Below are 21,232 nucleotides of genomic sequence, written 5' to 3'. Positions count from 1 at the left end.
GTATAAACGTTCATTGTATTCACCTTGTCTCCATCCATTGATTAAAACTTGTTGAGTTCACTTGGATTCCATCTTGTTCATGAAACGCCAGAAATCTTCAAGCAAAAGTGTGAATAAATAAAAAGCTTTAACCTGACAATAATTACCTGATACTAAATCTTGGTCTTTATTTACGATCTTAGTTGAATTTCTTCATGTTGGTGATCTGCAATTTTAAAGTTTTTGTTGTATTATTCGACGAAACTATATCTTGTAGAGAATTTCTTGCACAGTTAGTTATTTGACTTCGAAATATGACACACTCAATCGGCATGCCACAATAAATTGGCCAATTTAGTTAAACACTTTAGATTGACAAAAGTTTTTAAACCAAGTGCTGATAATTTTACTATATTGACCTGGTTTTCTTCAATGAAGAGAAGTTTAACTTCTTGAACTCGCGTTGATTCAAACTTTTCCAGGAAAAAATCTTAAAACAAAACTTAATAAATACTGGTTTTAAACTTGACAATTATCACATGATACTGAATCTTGGTCCTTGTTTGGAATGTTGGCTGGATTCTAGTTGAAGAAGTCGAAATCTGAAATGAAGAAACATAATGGGTAAATATTCGGCTTTCTTTGCACGAATAAATAAATAAAAAATCTTACGCTAAGCAGACTATCCGTGGATTAGGTGCTAGGGATTCAATATAAGAACTGAATAGAAAGTTAATGACTGAACAATAGTAATAAAGTAAAATATGTGACGGTGTTAGCCAGTTATCCAACCAAATCTGTCACCACTATATTTTCATTAATAGACCAGGGAAGGGTTCTTTAATTGGTTTACATTCCTTTGGAAATCTAGTTAAATTGTGCGGGTTGGAAATTGGTGCCCAGTTAAATCCATTCAACGAAAAATAAGCTACTGATGGCAACCTAAGACCCATTTGATGTCTCGCATCTGCATACAAAAATAATGATTAAAATAGTTATTCTATAGGATTGTTTATTTAATCGCGATCTGTTTGTGCTTAATTGTTCAGGCGTGCGTCATATACATGGAATGCAGCTGAAAAGTAGCCTTGGTCCAGTATCTGTAAGTTTCTTTATGTACAGATCATTTCAAAAGAGGAAAAGTTATTTATTTTTACCTTTTTGAGAATCAGGTATGTCCGGTAGGTGACAGCAGTGAGCAAGTGTCGATCCTGAAATACAAAAAATCCGCAAAATATTTGATGAAGTTTGCAACTAAAGTTAAAACGAAACTTACCCGAGCTCATATTATGACTCAGCAACTTTAGATGTAGGATTTTCTTGTCATATTTTTCAACCAAATAAACTGCCTACAATTTTATAGTTCTGTTTGCGCATGTTCTTCTGTAATATTTTAAAACCTTCATAACTTTGAATATTTCTGTCATCCTATTTCTAATCAAGCAACATCTTTCTAACCAACTTGTTCTTAAATAGTCGCTTTCCTACGCCATTATTGGTCCGCGATTATAATTTTAAAAAATAAAGAAAATTTAATAAAGCTAATTATTGTAAATAAAACAAAGGTTGTAAATGGAAATCTATCTTACTTGGCGCGAGTTTACAATCTAAAATATAAAAAGTAAGATGACCCGGAGACTTTAAATGCTTGACTATTCGCAAAACAGACAAAAAAGCTGTAACGCGCCCTTGGTTGTACTTCTCATTTTTATCATCGAATTTGTGTGATAAGTTTTTAAATTATTATAATAACAATAAATGTCAACTTCACTTGTGGGATAAAAATAATGCTTAAAATATTTTATTCCTTTTAGGGATTTACCACATTTGGTAAAAAAACGACAAAAAAAACGAGTATGGTGCGAAATCTGTTCCGCGTAGTAAAGCTATTCCTTGCTAAATACATGTTTGTCTCAAGAATCTGAATAAAACTAAACTAAACCTGAAATAGCTGGATTTAGGTGAGCTACGCAATACTAAAGCGGAATGACGCAATATAGAACTGAAATTACGTAATGAAATACCAAGATTGCGCAATATATGACCGATTTTTTGCAGCACAGATGCGACATTGCAAAATGTAGAACCGGTGTTGCGTAATGAAAATACCAAGATTGCGCAATATATGACCGATTTTTTGCAGCACAGATGCGACATTGCAAAATGTAGAACCGGTGTTGCGTAATGCTTTACCGAGATTACGAAATATATTAACGAGATTAAGACATTTTTATGCTTTTAACAAATAAATATAAAATCCCACAAGCGAGGTTGACGCGCGCTACAGCCAATATACTATTGTTACGTCACTTGATAGAAGACGGTGCTTTACAATGTTATAAGTTGCTGTAGAACTTGTACGCGTCTTGGTAAACAAACTATAAAAAATAAAAAAATAAAAAAAAAAATTCAAATTTTGTTGTTGCAAATATTAAATTTTTTAAACACAACGAACTTTACAAGTAATTAATGAATTTAGTTTAGGTAATTGTATAGAACTAACCCTGCCTGTTCGACTAATTCTGATGTCTTGTAATTATCGCGGGATATATCCTGTAGTCGAGGATTGTCTTCTCTTGCTTGCAACTACGATATTAATATAGTTATATTCGATTATGTTTAGGATTGTTGTTGTATCAAAGCTGGCATTGTGCCTGATCGCAAATTTACATGTTTTTTATTCGATAAGTGTCGCTAATAATAATTTTGTTCCATGGACAACCCGTAAGTTAACGCATGTTTATAAACTACAAGTAAACGTTGGTCGAAAGAGGGGAATCTAAAATAGTCCTTTAGTTCTTAGATGTTCAAAGACACAGTTGGTTGATTTAGTCAAATCATAAGGATGGTTAAGTTTAATATGACTTGACACCCACTCGCCCGACTGGCGAGAGAGGAAACTTGGCAAATTATGTCAAACGCGAAAGACCGATTATTGCGTAAATCGCTAACATTACATGTACTCTTGAATCAAACAAGCAAAATCCAAACTTACCAACAAAATGGCGTTTTACAATACAGTTAACTGATGAAGTTTGACAAAGTAAAATTCCTTTACACACAAACATTAAACGTATGCATTCCGGTCTCATTCTAAAAGCATTTGTGTGAAAATGTAACTCCGTTGAAAAAGCAAATTCAAAACAAACATAAAGGTGTAACAAAAAAAATTAAAGTAGAGTATGATGTTTCTAATACCAGAAACCTTTCTTCACTACATTTTGCACTACTTAATTATGTATTAAGAGTATTATACTACATTTTTCAGCAAGTTATTTAAGTGAGCGATTGTCACAAATGCTGTGGCACTGGCATATTAGGCACAACTTTTGATTCGCATTCTGTTATTGCATACTTTGGTAAAAAAGTTTGTTCAGATATGTGACTTAAGAAGAAAGTAAGACTATCTTTTTTATAGCACGTGTTTATTATGTGGTATTATAGCACCAAATATTTCGAAGATTATAAGTTGCTGTATATTGTAAATAGGTTTATTTCGACCCATGCAACATATATAGTTGCTCCATCTTTATCAAAGCAGAGGCGCTTTAATCTGCGTATTTGAAACCAACGTTAAATGTGAAACAAGTAAATGTTGTGGTCCACGCAGGAAAACTTACCAGCTGCTGCATGCTCCGCTTAACTTGCTGCTCTCTCCTTGTTGGCTGCAGTCTTCGGTTGAAAGTTGATGTTCTGCGCAGAAAAAGCAAATTGTTGAGCTTTCTGTGAGCATATATTGACATGTGGCAGGTTATAGAAAACAATAAAGGCTAAATATAAGTTAGGTTTAGATACATTTAAAGCTCAAATATTTTTAACCGGGAGCATAACTTGTAAAACAACAACATAGTTTTCAGTAGAATACATACACCTGCTATAATTGGTGCTCTATCACCATAAACTTGCAAATTATTCATTACAAGAAATGACAAATTACGACAACAAAAAATTATTCCGTAAACTCTAAAAGCAATTTAAAAACAATCAAAACAAACCACCAAGCAAAAACAAACAGCAATAGTCATAAGATGCATTAAAATTGAAAAAAAAATATTGAACAAGCAGAAAATTTAATGTAAAATCATTCCAAGAACAACAAAAAGGTTTGAACAACAAAACAGTAAAAGCAAAAACCTTCCATTAAACTAAAACGTTCAAAACAAAATATTGAACAAGCAACCAACAAGACAAATACAAAATCCTTCAAACAATCAAAAACAAAATATTTCATTTAAAATAAAGAAAAATACAAAAACAAAACCCTTTCCACAACCCAAGAAGGCAAAAACAAAATCCTTCAATAACCAAAAAGAAAAAAACAAAAACCTTTAAATAACAAAAAAAGACAACACAAAATGCTTCAAACAACCAAGAAAGACAAAAACAAAGTATAGTTTTTGTAATGATTTATGTTTCTATTGTTGACTCTGATTTCTACTATGCTATTTGCTTCTGTGCGTTTCTCCTTTCTTTTCCTTGCCTCTCTCCATAATTATCATTATACGTCCCGCGTCTTGTTACATTCTTCCCTTCCCTTTATAACTCGTGTAACTTTACTGTGCTTCGTCAGTCTTTGTCAGTTTCTCTTATTGGGTACTCTTTTATATTCGTTACTAATAACGTTCTTTTTGTTACAGCACTCTATGTTGTAAATTGTTGATTAAAGCTATAGTAAACGAACTTGACGACGTTTATTGTTAGTTACTTCAATTTAATCAACAACATTTTCCATGATGGAAAACCGACAACTTTTGCGGCCTAAAACTTTGACGATCGAGCCCGAAGCTCCTAATGCTGCTCGACACTTCGCGTATTGGTTACGCTCCGTTAACGACTTTATCGACCATCTCGACGAAGGCGATAACACCACTTCCGCTGCAAACAGGAAGCGCTTCATAGTCAACTGTTTATCTCCGGATATATTCTCTTATGTAGAGGATGTTGACTCCTTCGAAGAAATCGTCAGTACATTAAAACAAATGTACGTGAAGAAGAAAAATAACGTATTCGCTCGCTATCTACTTGTAAATCGTCATCAAGGCCCCGACGAGACACTCGCGGAGTATTTGCGGGAACTTAAACTTTTAGCGAAGGATTGTACTTTTCTTCCAGTATCGGCTCATCTATACAAAGACGATCTTACCAGAGATGCGTTTATAAACGGTCTTTCGGCTCCGTTCATCCGTCAACGTCTCTTGGAAATAGAAGATCTTGATTTAACTAAGGCTTCTCAGCTTGCTGAAAGCCTGTCCAAAGCGCAGCAGCAGTCTGTTTTGATGGGCAAGACAATTCCTTCTATGGCGTCTGTTCCCGCCTTTAAAGAGCTGGAAAGCGACGGGAATGGAAGTTCCGCCACTTCTTCCGAGTCTATTTCTCTGGCAACGGCTGACAGAAGCTTAAAAGCCAAAGGTAACTTGTGCTATTTCTGCGGTGGTGGACAGCACAGCAGCCGCGCGACCTGTCCTGCACGTAACGCTACTTGTTACCAATGTGGAAAAAAGGGACACTTTTCACGAGTCTGCCAGAGTCGTTCTTCGTATTCCTCCCGCCGAGTGAATTCACGACCCGCGTCTCCGACCGCCGTTGGTTCTTCCATGATTTCTGGTCATCTTCTGGCCGGTGCTCCTTCCTGTCTGGGTCCTGCGTTAGTCGATGCGACTTTACAATCCACTCCGGTCCAAGTTTTGATCGACTCCGGGGCTTCCGAAAACTTTGTCAACAAAAGGTTAGCCACCAAGCTTCGTCTGAAGACCTTCGGACCCCACTCCTCCATTTCCATGGCCTCCTCTCGTCTCTCTATCGCTACTTCGGGAAGAACCACCGCTACCATAGCCCTACTAGGTCGATCATACATCCTAACCTTTGGTGTTTTAGATGACCTTTGCGCTGACGTTGTTCTCGGTCAGGACTTTCTGAAGAAACGTGTCGAGGTTAGTTTCTTCCTGGGTGGACCGGAAGCACCCCTGAAAATTGGATTCAATGATTTCTCCCACCTTTCTTTGGCCGTCGCTGACTTAAACCCCCCTCGCCTATTTGAGTTTTTGCTTCCAGGTTGTACTCCCATAGCTGCACGCTCTCGTCGATATAGTAAAGAAGACTGGAAGTTTATCAATGATGAGATCCGGCGTCTCTTGGAGTCTGATATTATAGAACCTGCTCGTTCTCCTTGGAGAGCTCCTGTACTAGTGGTCTCTCGTGGTAACAAGAAGAGACTGGTTGTCGACTACTCTCTCACCATAAACCGATTCACCCAGTTGGACGCCTATCCATTGCCGAAGATTGAGGAAATAGTAAACAAGGTCGCTCAAGATAAGTTCTTTAGTTCGCTCGACCTGCGTTCCGCTTATCATCAAGTTCCGTTGTTACCTGGGGAGCGACACTACACGGCTTTTGAGGCTGGCGGAAAACTGTATCAATACAAACGCCTGCCGTTCGGCGTCACTAATGGGGTCGCCGCGTTTCAGCGCGCTATTGACGAGTTTATTGAAGCTAATAAGCTGAAAAAGGTCTATGCCTATCTCGACGACATAACTGTAACGGGTTCGACTTTGGAGGAACATGACAGCAACCTTCGAGCTCTACTTCAAGCTGCTGCTCGGCAGAATCTCACTCTTAATGAAGAGAAGTCAATGATTCGCCGTACTTCTTTAGATTTCCTGGGATACCGGATTAGTCAAAACAAAATACAGCCGGATCCTCAACGTCTACAGCCTATTCTCGAGCTCTCGCCACCCACGTCACCCAAAGCCTTGAAACGCGTCTTGGGGATGTTCTCCTACTACGCTAAGTGGATCAAGGACTTTTCTCGTCGCGTACAGCCGTTGCTCACTGCAAAGTGTTTTCCTCTGAATGAGACGGCCGTCCGTTCCTTCCGTGATTTAAAGACTGAGCTCGAAAGGATAACTCTTGGGGCTATTCGCGACGGCGTTCCCTTCGAGGTGGAAACCGATGCTTCTGACTTCGCTATTGCTGCAGTTTTATCGCAGAACGGGCGCCCTGTAGCTTTTATGTCACGTACTCTTAGCAAGTATGAGCGGTACTATCCTGCTATTGAGAAGGAAGCGACCGCCATTGTCGAAGCAGTCCGCAAGTGGGCTCACTTCCTAAAGGGCCGTAGTTTTACTCTCATCACCGATCAAAAGTCTGTGTCCTATATGTTCGACCGAACCAATCGAGGTAAAATTAAAAACGCCAAGATCACTTCGTGGAGGCTAGAGTTGGGTCAATATTCTTACGATATCCGTCATCGCCCTGGTGTTCAAAACGTGGTCCCCGACGCTCTATCACGGGTATGTGCTTTCACAGGTTCTACGCGAAATCTTGAGGAGTTACATAAAGCGATGGGACATCCGGGATACGCCCGTATGTATCACTTCATAAAAAGTAAGAACCTACCGTTCACTCCCGAGGAAACCAAAGCCGTCGGGCGGAACTGTCGCTCTTGCGCCGAACTAAAACCACGTTTCTACAGACCGGAACCTCAGGATCTGGTAAAAGCAACGAGATCGTGGGAGCGACTGAGCATGGACTTCAAGGGTCCTGTACAGGGACCGAATCCGTACCTTCTAGTGCTAGTTGATGAGTATAGTCGATATCCGTTTGTTTTTCCTTGCAGAGACATGACGTCCCGCTCCGTCATCGAGTGTCTCTCCTTCCTCTTCTGTTTATTTGGTTTTCCCGAATATATTCACAGTGATCGTGGGACCTCTTTTATCAGCAAAGAAACTCGTCAGTTTCTTACTACTCGGGTCATTGCAACGAGTAAATCGACACCCTATCATCCACAAGGTAATGGTCAGTGCGAAAAGACAAACCAAACGGTTTGGAGAACTATTAAACTTCTCCTTCACAGTCGTGGAAGTGTTGCCAGAGGCTCTTCACGCTATTCGTTCGCTTCTCTGTACGGCGACTAATGAAACACCTCATGAAAGATTCCTCCGTTTCCCGAGACGAGCTTTAACCGGAACCGCTATGCCTTCGTGGCTACTTAATCGAGGTGTTGTTCTTTTACGTAGGTTTGTTCGAACCAAGGGAGAGCCCCTGTGTGACCCTGTCACATTGCTCGACGCGTATCCATCCTACGCCCATGTTCGGTTTTATGATGGGCGCGAAAGTACAGTCTCTACATCCGACCTCGCTCCGTGTCCTGGTTCTCCTGAGTCGCTCCATGACGCTTTTCCCCCTTGCGACGCCGAAACCTCTCGGACCTCTGAAGGCGAGGCACCGGTATCGGTTGAAGATGAACCGACCTCTGAACCCGCCCCATCTCCTGGAGACGAAGTACCTCTCCCCGACATCCGACGATCGGGTCGTGAACGTCGGGCTCCTGTCCGCTACGGAGACTGGACTGTCTGAAGGGTCTTTTATCTAGAAGGGATGAATGTAATGATTTATGTTTCTATTGTTGACTCTGATTTCTATGCTATTTGCTTCTGTGCGTTTCTCCTTTCTTTTCCTTGCCTCTCTCCGTAATTATCATTATACGTCCCGCGTCTTGTTACATTCTTCCCTTCCCTTTATAACTCGTGTAACTTTACTGTGCTTCGTCAGTCTTTGTCAGTTTCTCTTATTGGGTACTCTTTTATATTCGTTACTAATAACGTTCTTTTTGTTACAGCACTCTATGTTGTAAATTGTTGATTAAAGCTATAGTAAACGAACTTGACGACGTTTATTGTTAGTTACTTCAGTTTTCAAATACCCCAAAAAGACAAAAACAAAATCCTTCGAACAACAAAAAAGATAAAACACAATCCTTAACCAAATTGAAAAACAAAAAGTGAAAACAAAATATTTCAAAAACAAAAAGGACAAGCTAAAATCGTACTAAATTAAAACCGCAGCAAAATGTATCCAAAGATTAAAGCTAACAACCCAAAGATGTCAATGAAACCTTCTATCTAACGACCAAGGCATAAAATGACAATCAACCACCAAACAAAGTGAACACATAATCCGCCTTTCATAAACTTAAAAAAAATATATATCATACATAACAGAAAACCAACAACAAAATATTAGTAGATATGAAAATATCAGCTGTATAAATAGATAGCTATATATCTTACACTTGTATAACCTTCAGTAAAACACATCGGCCATGCGATGCAACAACAAAGTATAATAAATACTAACTGAAGGTAAACATAAAAGTTAGCGGTTTTCTTCACTTAAATGACTGCAACAACTCTTTCTTCAACCAAGGCTCGCTGTAGAAACGCTCAAATGAACAAGGTTTGTCGAATTGTTGCAACAAACTGACTTCTTTGCAGCCCAAAGCATGCTGGAAGCCACAAGAACGCAATGGTTGATTGGCAATTTATTGATTACCTTAAGGTGAGTTTCGGGTGGAATTTTCAGGAATTGAATTATAGTTGTTCATTTTAAAGTGCCAATCGATGTGACTTGCAGGAAACTTACATAATAATGTACAATGCAACTGCTATGCTCGTGTTTGTCTTTAAGTTTACAACAACTTGTAGGACAACATACAACTCAATTTATTGTTATTTATATTTTTAAACTAGTTAAATTTACTCTATTGTTAAACTGTGGAGCATAATGGCTGAAAGTTACTTATAAGTTTCGAGACAGTAAAAAGTTAAGTTCACTGGAGTATTCAGTCCATTCAGAGCTAGGGTCAATACTAGAGTATATTGAGTAAAGTAAACGAGGTTTACAGGCGCTTTCAGCTAAGTTTATATTTTTCAACGCCACATTATTCCAAACCGCACATTGAACTGCAACAATTAGGACCCTTAATATTTTCGAGCTATTTCAAGGTAAACTTGTTACACAATTTACAGCTTAGCACAATACATAAATCAAGTTATGATGTAATCATTAAATATTTTAAAATACGTTGAATAAATGTTTGTCCGCTAGACGGTGATAAAGATCCACAAAACAGCTTTTTAACAGTTTGAAGAAAAAAAATGAAACTTGTTACGTTTCCGAAATTGCCGCATAAAAATCGAGTGCACAAAACAGTTATAATGCATGCATTTTTTAAAAGTGGGTAGTTTATTAGAAAAGTAACGTTTACCAAAGAATACCCCATTTAGCACATGTAAAATTATTCAGGTGTTTTAACTAAATTTGTTACATTTACAAATTCTAATTATCAAAATCGGGTGATTTAAGTTATGTTTATGCTAAGTTGCCACTGTTTACAATTTGCTTTTTAATATGACAAGCAATCTGCTAATCTTAGAAATTGATATTTGGCCTGGAACACACTTTTGTTTGGATTATGTGTAAGTTCAATCTCACAAAAAACATAATTATTAAACAAGAACTTACAGCTAACTTGTTGTTTAATTAACTATAAATAGTTGTGAATTTCCTTCAATCGAAAACAGTTACTAAAAACATTTTGATACAAACTACAAGTTGTTGTTCGCCCTGGAACATTTTTGTCCGGTTTAAAACAAACATCACTAGGATTATGTTTGCTCGTTGCTCGCTTCGACAAACAATGGCTAAAGGTCCATATTTATTCTCGCGTTATAACCAGCTAACCTTGCTCAGATTAAGCTTCAGCCATTTGATCGCGGTTAATTAATCGAGCTCAAGGGCGACATCGAGCGGTAAAAGTGACAATTGTATGAAATCTTGATTTTCAAGAAGCTTACAAGATTTATCCTCAAAAAATCCTTTGAAAATATTTGTACATTTGCTTGTTCAGTATTTTTTATTTACTTTGGTCTATACTGGACGAAATACCCGGCCTTGCCCAGGTTACCAGTTTATTTATAAATATTTACAACGATATGACAAAACAATTATTGTCTGATTTTTTTTTAGTGGAAAAATATAATGGGTTTTGAAAGTAAGGTCAATTTCCCTTTCACTTTGGTATAAAGTTTTAAGTCAATTAAAAAACTATTTTGATATGTGATTTTCGGCGATAGAAGGTAACATAACATAGGCTTTAAAAAAAGTTTTAAAAGTTTAAATATTTTATGAAAAGTTCATAAAATACACCTGAAATATGGCATAAGGTCAAAATACCTGCCTTGATGAAAGATATATTTTATTACGTTAACTTCGCGTTTGACTGGTTATTAAAAAGTACCCTTAAAACAGCAAGTAGCACACCTCCGGGAACATCGCGTCACACAGGTTGCCAAGCACTGCTCTAGAGGGCGATAGAGATCCACAAGACAAGGTTTAACAATTAGGTTTAAAAAAAGTATGGCCAAAATAAATTAATATAATTATGCAAAGTTATTTTAACCAATTTACCAATGAGTCACAATTCACTTTCAAATACAACATGCAATGTGAAAATCTTGGACATTGACGTTTAGCTTTTCACAATTTTTGTTTGGATTTTGGGGAAATTTAATCCAATCAAAAACCTATAATTTCTGAAAGTCTTATCAAACAAGAACTTACCGAGGAAAACGGGAAAACAGACATCTCAAATATTTTTATCCAAACTACAAAGTTGTTGCTTCGCCCTGAAACATTTTCGTTCCGGTTTAAAACAAACATCACTGGGATTATGTTTGCTCGTTGCTCGCTTCGACAAACAATGGCTCAGGGCCCATATTTATTCTCGCGTCACAATCGAGTATTGTCGCGTCACAACCAGCCTACTAGTATCGGTTTAAGCATAATGTTGAGCTTCAGGTACATAATGTTGAGCTTTCAGGTAGGCTAACGAACAGTCAGTAGTACTTGGTTGCTTGTAGTTTAGAAGTCGTTTTAAAGTTTGTTAAAACAGATGTGCAGTTAATATTCAAACAACACGATTGCTTTCTATCTGTTTTGCGCTACTTTAAACAATCAGTTAAAATATGCAAGGGTGCTCAGATAATAAAGCTACTATTTGCAAAGCTAAAACTTTTAACTGGCAAAGGAATTGAAGTCATTATGTTACGCGAACGGAAAGGAACGTGAAGTAAATATATACTCAGTGCTTTCTCCACCATGTTCAGAGTGAATTAAGATTAGTTATAAACATTCTATTAATAATTATTTATTCTACGTTTTATTTATTAGAAATTTACATTAATTAGGAAATACTGACGACGGTTTGCCGGAGAAATAAATGTATATATCTTAATATTGACTGACTAGCTTTACTAGATTATTGTACTATTATAATTTTTTATTTGTTTAAATTCACAACATTTGAGAAAGTTCACTTTCTTTTTCACAGCTAGTCAGTTTAATCCTAAAATGGGAAACATTGTGTCTGTTGAATATTTGACAAGCTTTACTGAACCTTTAGCAAAAGAGTTAAAGTCACAATGCTTTGCAAACGGAAAAGAAAGAGACCCCAAGACATCTGCTAAAGTCATCCACAGACTAGGCCTTGCGTATAAAATAATTGCCCGATTATCAAAAGGACGCGACAAGAAAATATCTCTCATTCGCAGCGCCGTGTTGTTAAATGCAGCTGTTGTGAGAAAACCTGACAACTTTGCTGAGGTTGAGAAAGATCTCGATGAGCTTTGTTCGCATGTTCTTCAACTTGCTGGCAGCCATGACACCAGTGTGGACAGTTTGAAGCAACTGGTTGAAGCATCTGTCACCAAAGTGAAAGACTTTCGGTGTTGGATAAAGGATATTGCGTTAAAAGCAATTTCACTTGCAGAAACCGATCAACGTAGAGCTAGTCTGATAGAGAGTTTACAAACAATAACCACAGAAAAATACGAAGGGCTCATGGCTGATATAATGGAGTTTTGTGTGGAAGCTACAGCTTCAGCTCCTTGTAAATATGCTTTGGTTGGAATGGGATCACTTGCTAGAAATGAAATCACTCCTTATTCAGATTTCGAGCACATCTATTTGTTGGAAGAAGGTGTTCAAAATCGTTCAGATTATGATGATAAACTGGAATATTTCCGTTGGGTGTCTGTGATGTTTCAAGTTGTGGTTGTAAACTTTGGTGAAACCATAACACCAAGCGTAGCTTTGCCTTTCATTAATGATCAGGAAAACGGCCAAGATTGGTTCTTTGATGCGCACACACCTCGTGGCATTTCGTTTGATGGAATGATGCCACATGCTTGCAAGTTCCCACTTGGTAGGTCAGCTACACCGAACAAACCCTGGGATACTGAGCTGATAAAGCCTGTTTCTAAAATGCTTGAATATCTTGGACGGGATATTGACCTTAAAAACGGTTACCACTTGGGCGATATTTTAACTAAAATATGCTTTGTTTGTGGTGATGATGCAATCTACGATCAAATGAAGTTGAAAACAACTCACATCTTACAACAACCTCGTTTTGATGAGAATCTAGAAAATCAACTTAAGGAGGATACTGACAAATTCAACATCGATAAATGTTTGGCTTTGATGCAATATAACTCGGTCAACATCAAAAGCGTCGTATTTCGAAGCGTCACTTTGTTTATAGCAGCACTTGGTAGACGATATAATTGCAAATCGTCGTCTTCTTTCGATATTCTGCGGGAATTGACTCCAAACCAAATATCACAGCAACAATCGGATGATTTTATGTTCGCACTTGCTTTCGCCTGTGAAGTTAGGTTGCGGGTTTACTTCAAATATTCCGGCCAGTGCGATTATCTTGACGCAAGATTCGAACCTTTTCATGATTTGTTGCTTGAAGTATTTGGAAAGTCAAGAATTGTTGAATTTTTCTCTTTAACTTCCTTTTTGCAAATGTTCACCATCAAGAAATCTGAAACAAAAGAATCAACTTGGCTTCGTATTATAAATTCTATAATATCCTTACGTTTGTTTAACGAAGCAATTAAGGTCATTAAAAAAACAAGAAGCAAAAAAGTATTTGAATCAAAAGAAGCAAACTCACTGAGTTGCTTTTGGGAAGGTTTTTGCCACCATAGAGTTAATCAGCATAAAACTGCGTTAATGCTTTTTCGATGTGCGTTCGATTTCGTGGAAGATCACGATCCAATGCGGACTGTAATCTTGTGTGGGATGGGAATTTGTTACAATGGACTTGGAATGAACTTGGATGCGATTGAATGCTGGGAAAAAGCTTTGCATTTACGCAGCGTAGATATGGTTGAACGAGAAGTCCAATGCGAGTTGTTTGGGTTGTATGTTACAGATCATATGTTTGAGAAGGCCGGTAACATGATTAAGTTTGTTTTAAACGACAATGTTTCGAAAAACGCACAACGACATGTTTCTCGATATTACTGTGGAATTGGTAAATACCAAGAAAGCATTGAATACGGCGAGAAATATTTACTTCAATGTCGTGAAAAGGCTTTCGATGAAACTTCAGATCACGACGCAGCAGTTGCGTTGCTAACTCTTGGTGAAACTTACGTCGCAATGGAAAACTACACAGAAGCTGAAAAAGTCATTAAAAAGGCGGAAAATATTTCTAAGAGAAAGCATTACATTCCAAACAACAAATATCATCTCCCTGCTGAAAGCATGGTGTTGTGGGCTAAAATTCAAGTCAAAAAGAAAAACTTTCTTCGAGCAAGTGATTTGTATAAACAAGCTTATAAGCTCTACCCCTCAAGTAAACAATTTAAGCAAAGTAAAGATCGTGTCAGAGCTGAAATGTATATGTGTATTGGAATGCATTTATTTGAAAACAGTAATTACAAATTAGCGTTAGATCAGTTTAAAGAAGCAATCTCCTTATGTGATGGACATCAGGGACATGACTTTATGCGGTTAGTTGCAAATGCACGAGTGATCGCTGGAATTTGTCTCTTCAAACTTGATCGATACGAGGAAGCTTATAACCCACTAGAAACCTCTCTGGGAATGTTTTTACGTTTTTACAAAACTGTAGAGATAGGTTTGATGGTTGGAAAATGTTATAGCGAACTTATTAGATGTTGCTTTGAACTAAACAAACATGAGCAGGTTCTTGTTTACTTCGAAAAAGGGGAAGAATATATAAAACAACTTCCATTAGAAGAACGTAAATATTCATTTTATTATGTCGGTCATTCATATCAACAACTTAATAAGTTTGAAAATGCGGTGAAATGCTTTGAACAAGAAATCGAACTTCATTCGACGTCGGATCCCGATAAAGATGTAGCGAGGTGTTTTGCAGATTGTCACAAGCAAATTGGTGAATGTTATTTGCAGATGAAGCTACATGGCAAAGCAATGCAGAGTTCGAAAACAGCAATCAAGTTGTGGAGAAAAATCGACGATCCTTTGGCGAGTGAAAAAATTAAAGAATGCGACAAAACAATAAAACTTGCAAGACGTGCCTTGAAACCAAAAAAATAAACTTATTTTTGATTACATTTTTTTTGTTTTTGCGTCAGTTACACGTTTTTGATAGCATGTTTCTATAGATATATTAGCCATTTTTTACTCGCGCTTGTGCATTTTAATTGCTTTAGGTTTCTATCGCCATAACGATTCTAAACAAAAATACAAAGTTCATAATAGGTTTAATGTATAAAATGCCGTGACTAATAATAACCAATCAGCACAACTCATTCTTTAGGATTATTGAGGCGAGAAGGTTTGAAATCGAAAAAATAAACTTCTTCCTAATTATAATTTTGTTTTTTTTTGTCATTAACACATTTTTGCGATCATATGCCTGTTGATATGTCAATCGTCACCATTCTTTTCGCCTTTTACTTCCGCTTGTGCTTTTACATGCATTTTAATTGTTTTCATTTCTACTTTGACCTGATGGAAGCACGGTTGTGCGAAAGCTTGTTGAGGATTCAATTCAATTTGTCCTTATACACAGTACCACCTGATTCCTCATTTTAGAATTAGACACATACGGCCATATACAAAGATTCTTAATCATTGTGCTCCATTTGATGAATTGATTTTATCCTCCAATTGACTTTTAAATATTCCTGTTTATTGTCACTTTTTAGTTTTCTCATAGAAAGCTTCAAAATGCGTAGTGTTTATATTTCGATCATTTATCCCGAATTTCAACGAATATTTACAGCGTAAATGTGATTTTAAGATATTCAGTATAAAGTTAAAAAAAATTTATATTTGTGTTGTTCCTAATATGTCATTCAATTAAAACAGTAACAAATTTAACTTTCTTTCATTTTTTTTAAAACTATTTGCTACACGTTGTTATAATACAAACCTTGATTCAGTTAAACTGCGCAGGGCTTAAATAAAGGCTTTTTTGAACTAAATATTTACACAGATCTTAGTAAACATTATTTTCTTCACTTTGTTGATAGTTCAGTTGGTTGAGCAGTGGTCCCCTATTCCCGCATACAAGTTAAATATTAAGGATCTCACACTTGTAAAACTCAAACCATTGTTTGGCAACACGCGTCACAATAGAGCGCAGTGCTCGACATTGTTACGTAACACCTTTTCCTTTGTTTACTTAAGTCTCACGTTTGTTAAGCGAGAGAGATCAAAATCAACTTTCACAAAAAGAACGAAAATGAGTCAAACAAAATTATTCGACTACGATTTTAAACACTTTTAGAAGTAGTTAGATAAAATCACTATTTAAAACAACAACGACCTGTAGGATTTGTAAAAATTAACAATATCTGTAATAACTGTATTGTGGGTCAGCATATTTGACAAACAAAGCGGTGACCTTTAACCTACTTCGCTGGCATTTGACGAAACAAATAATAAATACACAGGGTTTTGATTTGCAAACTTGTTTTTTTATGTAGCAAATAATCCAATATTTGCCCAAAAGTGTAACTCAAATTTAGCAGGGAATATAAACTTATTCCTTTTTTTAGCAGCAAAAATCAAAGTAAGGCTTTTTTGAACTAGGTGTTTGGAAATTGTTTATTGTAAGATAAAATCAGTTTAGAGGCCCCGGGGGGCACGTGACAATGGCCCCCTAATAACTACAGCCTTTGCCGACAATTACTTTGAAAATCCCAAATGTTTCGCGCTCGGCACGAATCTTAACTATGTTTTATGTAGGTCTTGATCCATTTTGATTAAATATTTTAAGGCCAAAGACGTCGTGCCTCTCATCACAACATTGAAAATTAGAAGGTTTGGCAATTTGAACGACATAGAGGCGTTTTGTGCACGAATCCATAGCATCGTTGTAGCTTTTGTGTTGTAAATAACACCTCTCTTGCCTAAAGTTTAACAAATGAACGAAATGTGTGATGTTCTTAAGGTTCTGCCTTTGACGTCACGTTTTGACGTTTCTTTGTTAACGCGGCTAATTGTTCAATTTGTTTAAAAAGAGAAACACAAAATTGCGCCCTGAAAAGCAAGGTACATTGTTCACGTGACTACTATTGACCAATCAGCAAACAGGATATCCAAGCTAATTGGTGCCTAAACGTAATGGGTTAGTCATTTATTCACTGGCAGTAGTTCAATGCGGTGGCTTAAGACCATTAAAGCTTGCTGAGTTTGAGATTTATTTGCGGTAAACTAATGGAGCTTAAGGGCGACATCGAGCGGTGGAAGTGGCACCTATATGAAGCCGTCGATTTTACACAAAAACCGGCAAGATTAATTCTTGCACGTATTTTTGAGGTTAAACTTAGTTTATTTGAAATATTGATAAAATTGCTGATTTTGTACGTTTAATTTAACCTTTAAATAATTTTTATCTACTTTTGTTTATAACTGTTTCGAACAATTGCATAGTTGTATTCATTTTGTTGACATAAATAACATTGTTTAAATACTTGGATACACCCTGGTGTTTTACTTAAACACTGTAAACTATAATGTTGATTTATTATTGTATAGATCATTTTATTTCAACCACTTGTTGAAATTCATTTAAACTTCTACTCGTTAGAATTGCATGCATTTTACCAAGTTTTGTTTGCACCTGGGTATACTTTTAATGCTGTTGTATTTCTTCTTCGCATTTGTGTTTTGCATATTTAAATAAATGTGTTGCTAATACTCGTTTTTTATAATGTCCAAAAGTTTCACTGTGAATTTGTTGGTGGAAATACCTATGTCCGATAATATCGGATGGAGCCGATACCCGATACCAGTTTGTATATAAACTATACCGTCAGATAGTAGGTCGACATAATTATAAATGTTGTATCTAAGGTTTGCTTTCAAAGCAGCGTTTTATTGACGAGAGGGTTTTGGATTCTTTGCTCAGTCAAGTAATATCCCTAAATAACAAAAAATGTAAACAAAGATTAATTATGTTAATCCCGTAAAACCAAACTAATATAAAACGATTAATTTCTGATCACCTGGACAACGATAGAAGGTTGCTTAGTAAACTCTATTTTCCCAGTTTCGTGCAATAAATGGAAAACCCTAAGTTATATTCTCCCATTGCCACATTTAATCCACTTTTAAACTGGAAGAAAATTTAAGCAAATCCGAAGTAAATTTTTATTAAAAGGTTCGCTTGCTTTCGACAAACAATGGCTCATTTACAGTGTCACAATCGGTTATTGTCTACTTGTATTGGTTTAATCTTAATGTTGGTGTCTGTAGTTACTTGCAAAACTTCCATTAAAAAAAATTACATTCTTTCTAATTATTGCACAGCTGTACGACTGCGCAGAAACCATGTAAACAGTAACGAAACGTAAAATCGTTTTGCAATATTCAAAGGTTGTGGTGACATTTACGATACAAAACCATATTAAAAAACGTTATAATTTCTCGCAAATGGCAAAGAACTAACTGGATGAACTGACGAACGGCGCTGCCCCTGAACAAACAGTAAAGGCGAAGTAAAAAAGCTTTTAGGAAGCGGGATACATTTCATCGTTTACATAGTTGACAAATAATATGCCAATATATAATCGCGTATTTGGGCTGAAATAATTTACAAGTGCAAAAATTTGAATAGTTAAGTTGACCAAAATGTATTCTTTACGGGTCTATAGTATGACCCGCCATTTAATACGCCCTGTTTTTATTCTATGTTGTATTTTCTGTATATAGGTGGAATAACACATTCTGAATAAAATATAAAATATTTAAGCACAATTAGGCTGAAGGTGCACACAATTTATGCTTTTACCACAAAAAAAATATTATTGCATATCTTTTTTTGCCATTTTGTGTAATTTGGACTCATTGTTGAATTATCTTCTCATTTAAATAAACGCCAGCTGCTGCGAACGCCATTGTGGCACACAGACCTTGGATAACCATACTCCGTTAGACATCATAAAAGGTCATTTAGCAAGAAAACACAGTAAAGAAAAAAAACGCTGCATCAGATTTAAATCCATAGCTAAATCTATTTGCTTTGGGCTGAAGAAAATTGAAACACTTGAAATAAAGAAACAGTAATAAACTATTTCATATATTTCAAAGTGCGTTGCGACCTCACAAAATGTGTCGCGGGCTTGTGTGAGAGACCCTTGATTTAATTTAGTTTCTATCTGGTCCCCGTGTAATGTTTGTTTTTGTAGTCTAGCTTGGAGATCCCTGAATTAGAGCAAACAGGAATATGATATATATTTACATACTGCATATGCCGTATATAGGTAAACGTTTGGTTTGTTTGACAATATTATAAAAGGTGGTATTATAGATAAGGTTTGTTTAGACTTCACTGTTTCTCAGCACTTTGGGCTTGAAGTTGATTCTTGTACAAAACACATTATAACTACATGGTAGCTCACCATTTAAACTACTCGTTAGCATTGCATGCATTTACTATGTTTTGTTATGCACTTGGATATACTTTTAATGCATTTACGCAATTGTATGTTATCATAGCATCTGTGTGTTGCATATTCAGATAAATTATTTGGTAAAACTCGTTTTCTTTTTTAGGGTGAGATTACAACTAACATGGAACTTGCTGCGCCAAAGATCTCGGGTCGTTCGCGGAGGAGTTGCTGTACGACGGGTGTTTGGAAAATGCATTTTCTGCCGCCGACGAAATGCGTCCAGCGGACAAGAGAAGATGGCCGACTTACCGCGTGAGCGCATCACGAAAAAAAAAATTAACGTATAACCTGAAAAGCAGGTTTTGAGTTTTTTTTGAAATAGATTGACTAATTAAGTAGCCTGCAAATAAATGCAAAAAGCCAGTTAAGCATAAAAGTCTTTACGCAAATTTATTTTACCAAGCTCATACACTTGGTAGCTTGTAGTTAGAATACGTCACAGGCTTAAATATGTTAAAAGCTGTTTATAAAACAGAAGTACAGCTGACTTATTTATTCGGTTGTTCACGGGGAGGAGTTGCTGTACGACGAGTGCTTGGAAAATACATTTTCTGCCGCCGACGAAATGCGGCCAGCGGACAAGAGAAGATGGCCGACTTACCGCGTGAGCGCATCACGCCCAACCAACCGCCATTCTCATTTGTGGGCGTCCAATTTTTTGCTCTGCTCGTGTCAAGGCCAAAGCCAAGTCAAGCGTTTCTTTTTGGATTCGTGGTATAACTCGTCACGGTCGATTTATTGCCAACGCACAAAAAGCGCCACACTTCCCTCTTGTTGCACCACAGTCAGACATTGTCGCGTCACAACCAGCCTATTGTTTGCAGCTTGATGTTGAGCTGTAGTTGCAATGTAATAAATATTTTGCCTTGGTTTGTAAAACATAATTTAAAACAGTGACTTTGACAACTAGATTTGTTTTTAGTTTAGAACATAAGCAAACCTCCACTATTACGTCACAATGGCAGGTGATTGTTATTAGGGTTTAAAAGACGCTACGCGTTTTTTTGTGTATGTCATTTGCATTGCGCAATAATTATTTCAAAAGAATCGTTTTGCTTCAATTTAATTAAGTATAATTGTTACGTGCTTAATTAGCACTACAAAATTATCACCGGTTGCTAATTACGCCGACTGTAAATTCTAACATTCATTATTAATTTTGCGCCTTTGTTCTTAAATGTAGGGCTAGGAATTAGGTTTTCGCATTTCGAGACATGTATAATTAATTGTATATTAACGTAATATTCTTGTGCGCTGTGGTGTTCGCCGTTAATTGGACTTTGGACATGTTTTTTTCCTGTCTCCAAACATTTCTGCAAATCTCACAATCATTTATCGCTTGTTTTCCGGCGCGGTTTAACTTCTCACTAAAAGGTCCGCCCAATGTTATCTTTCCACGAAACGGCCGCCCTGTAAGGCAGGCCTGGGGTTTCCGGGAGCGCGTCGGTTCTCGTGAAAAGGAGTTTTGTTTTAGCGTATATTACGAGCGGCTCACCGCCTACAGCGGAGAGAGACGTCTGGGTGTAGCCTTGTGAAATTAGCGAGTAAAACCTTAAGTTTCATTATGCTCTGTCTGTCGCCTTTGTAAGTAATTGTGTGTGTCTAAGTGTCATTATTGTTTGTGGTGTGGTAATATTCTACTCTTGCAACCAATACATCTGTACATT

The 21,232-nt window shown here is 36.8% G+C and overlaps 1 protein-coding gene across 1 annotated transcript; it reads left to right on the top strand.

Annotated features, from left to right (window-relative positions):
- The first annotated feature begins 12,168 nt into the window (after nucleotides 1–12,168).
- Nucleotides 12,169–15,134, top strand: LOC146139117 (uncharacterized). The gene is made up of 3 exons (XM_083391670.1): nucleotides 12,169–13,483; nucleotides 14,222–14,467; nucleotides 15,052–15,134. The coding sequence occupies exons 1-3, from the start codon at nucleotides 12,169–12,171 to the stop codon at nucleotides 15,132–15,134; spliced, it is 1,644 nt and encodes a 547-aa protein (XP_083247796.1).
- Nucleotides 15,135–21,232: the final 6,098 nt, after the last annotated feature.

Source organism: Ascidiella aspersa, chromosome 6 (assembly GCF_963924565.1).
Source record: "Ascidiella aspersa chromosome 6, kaAscAspe10.2, whole genome shotgun sequence".
Lineage (NCBI taxonomy): Eukaryota > Metazoa > Chordata > Ascidiacea > Phlebobranchia > Ascidiidae > Ascidiella > Ascidiella aspersa.
This window is presented reverse-complemented; position numbering and strand designations above follow the sequence as displayed.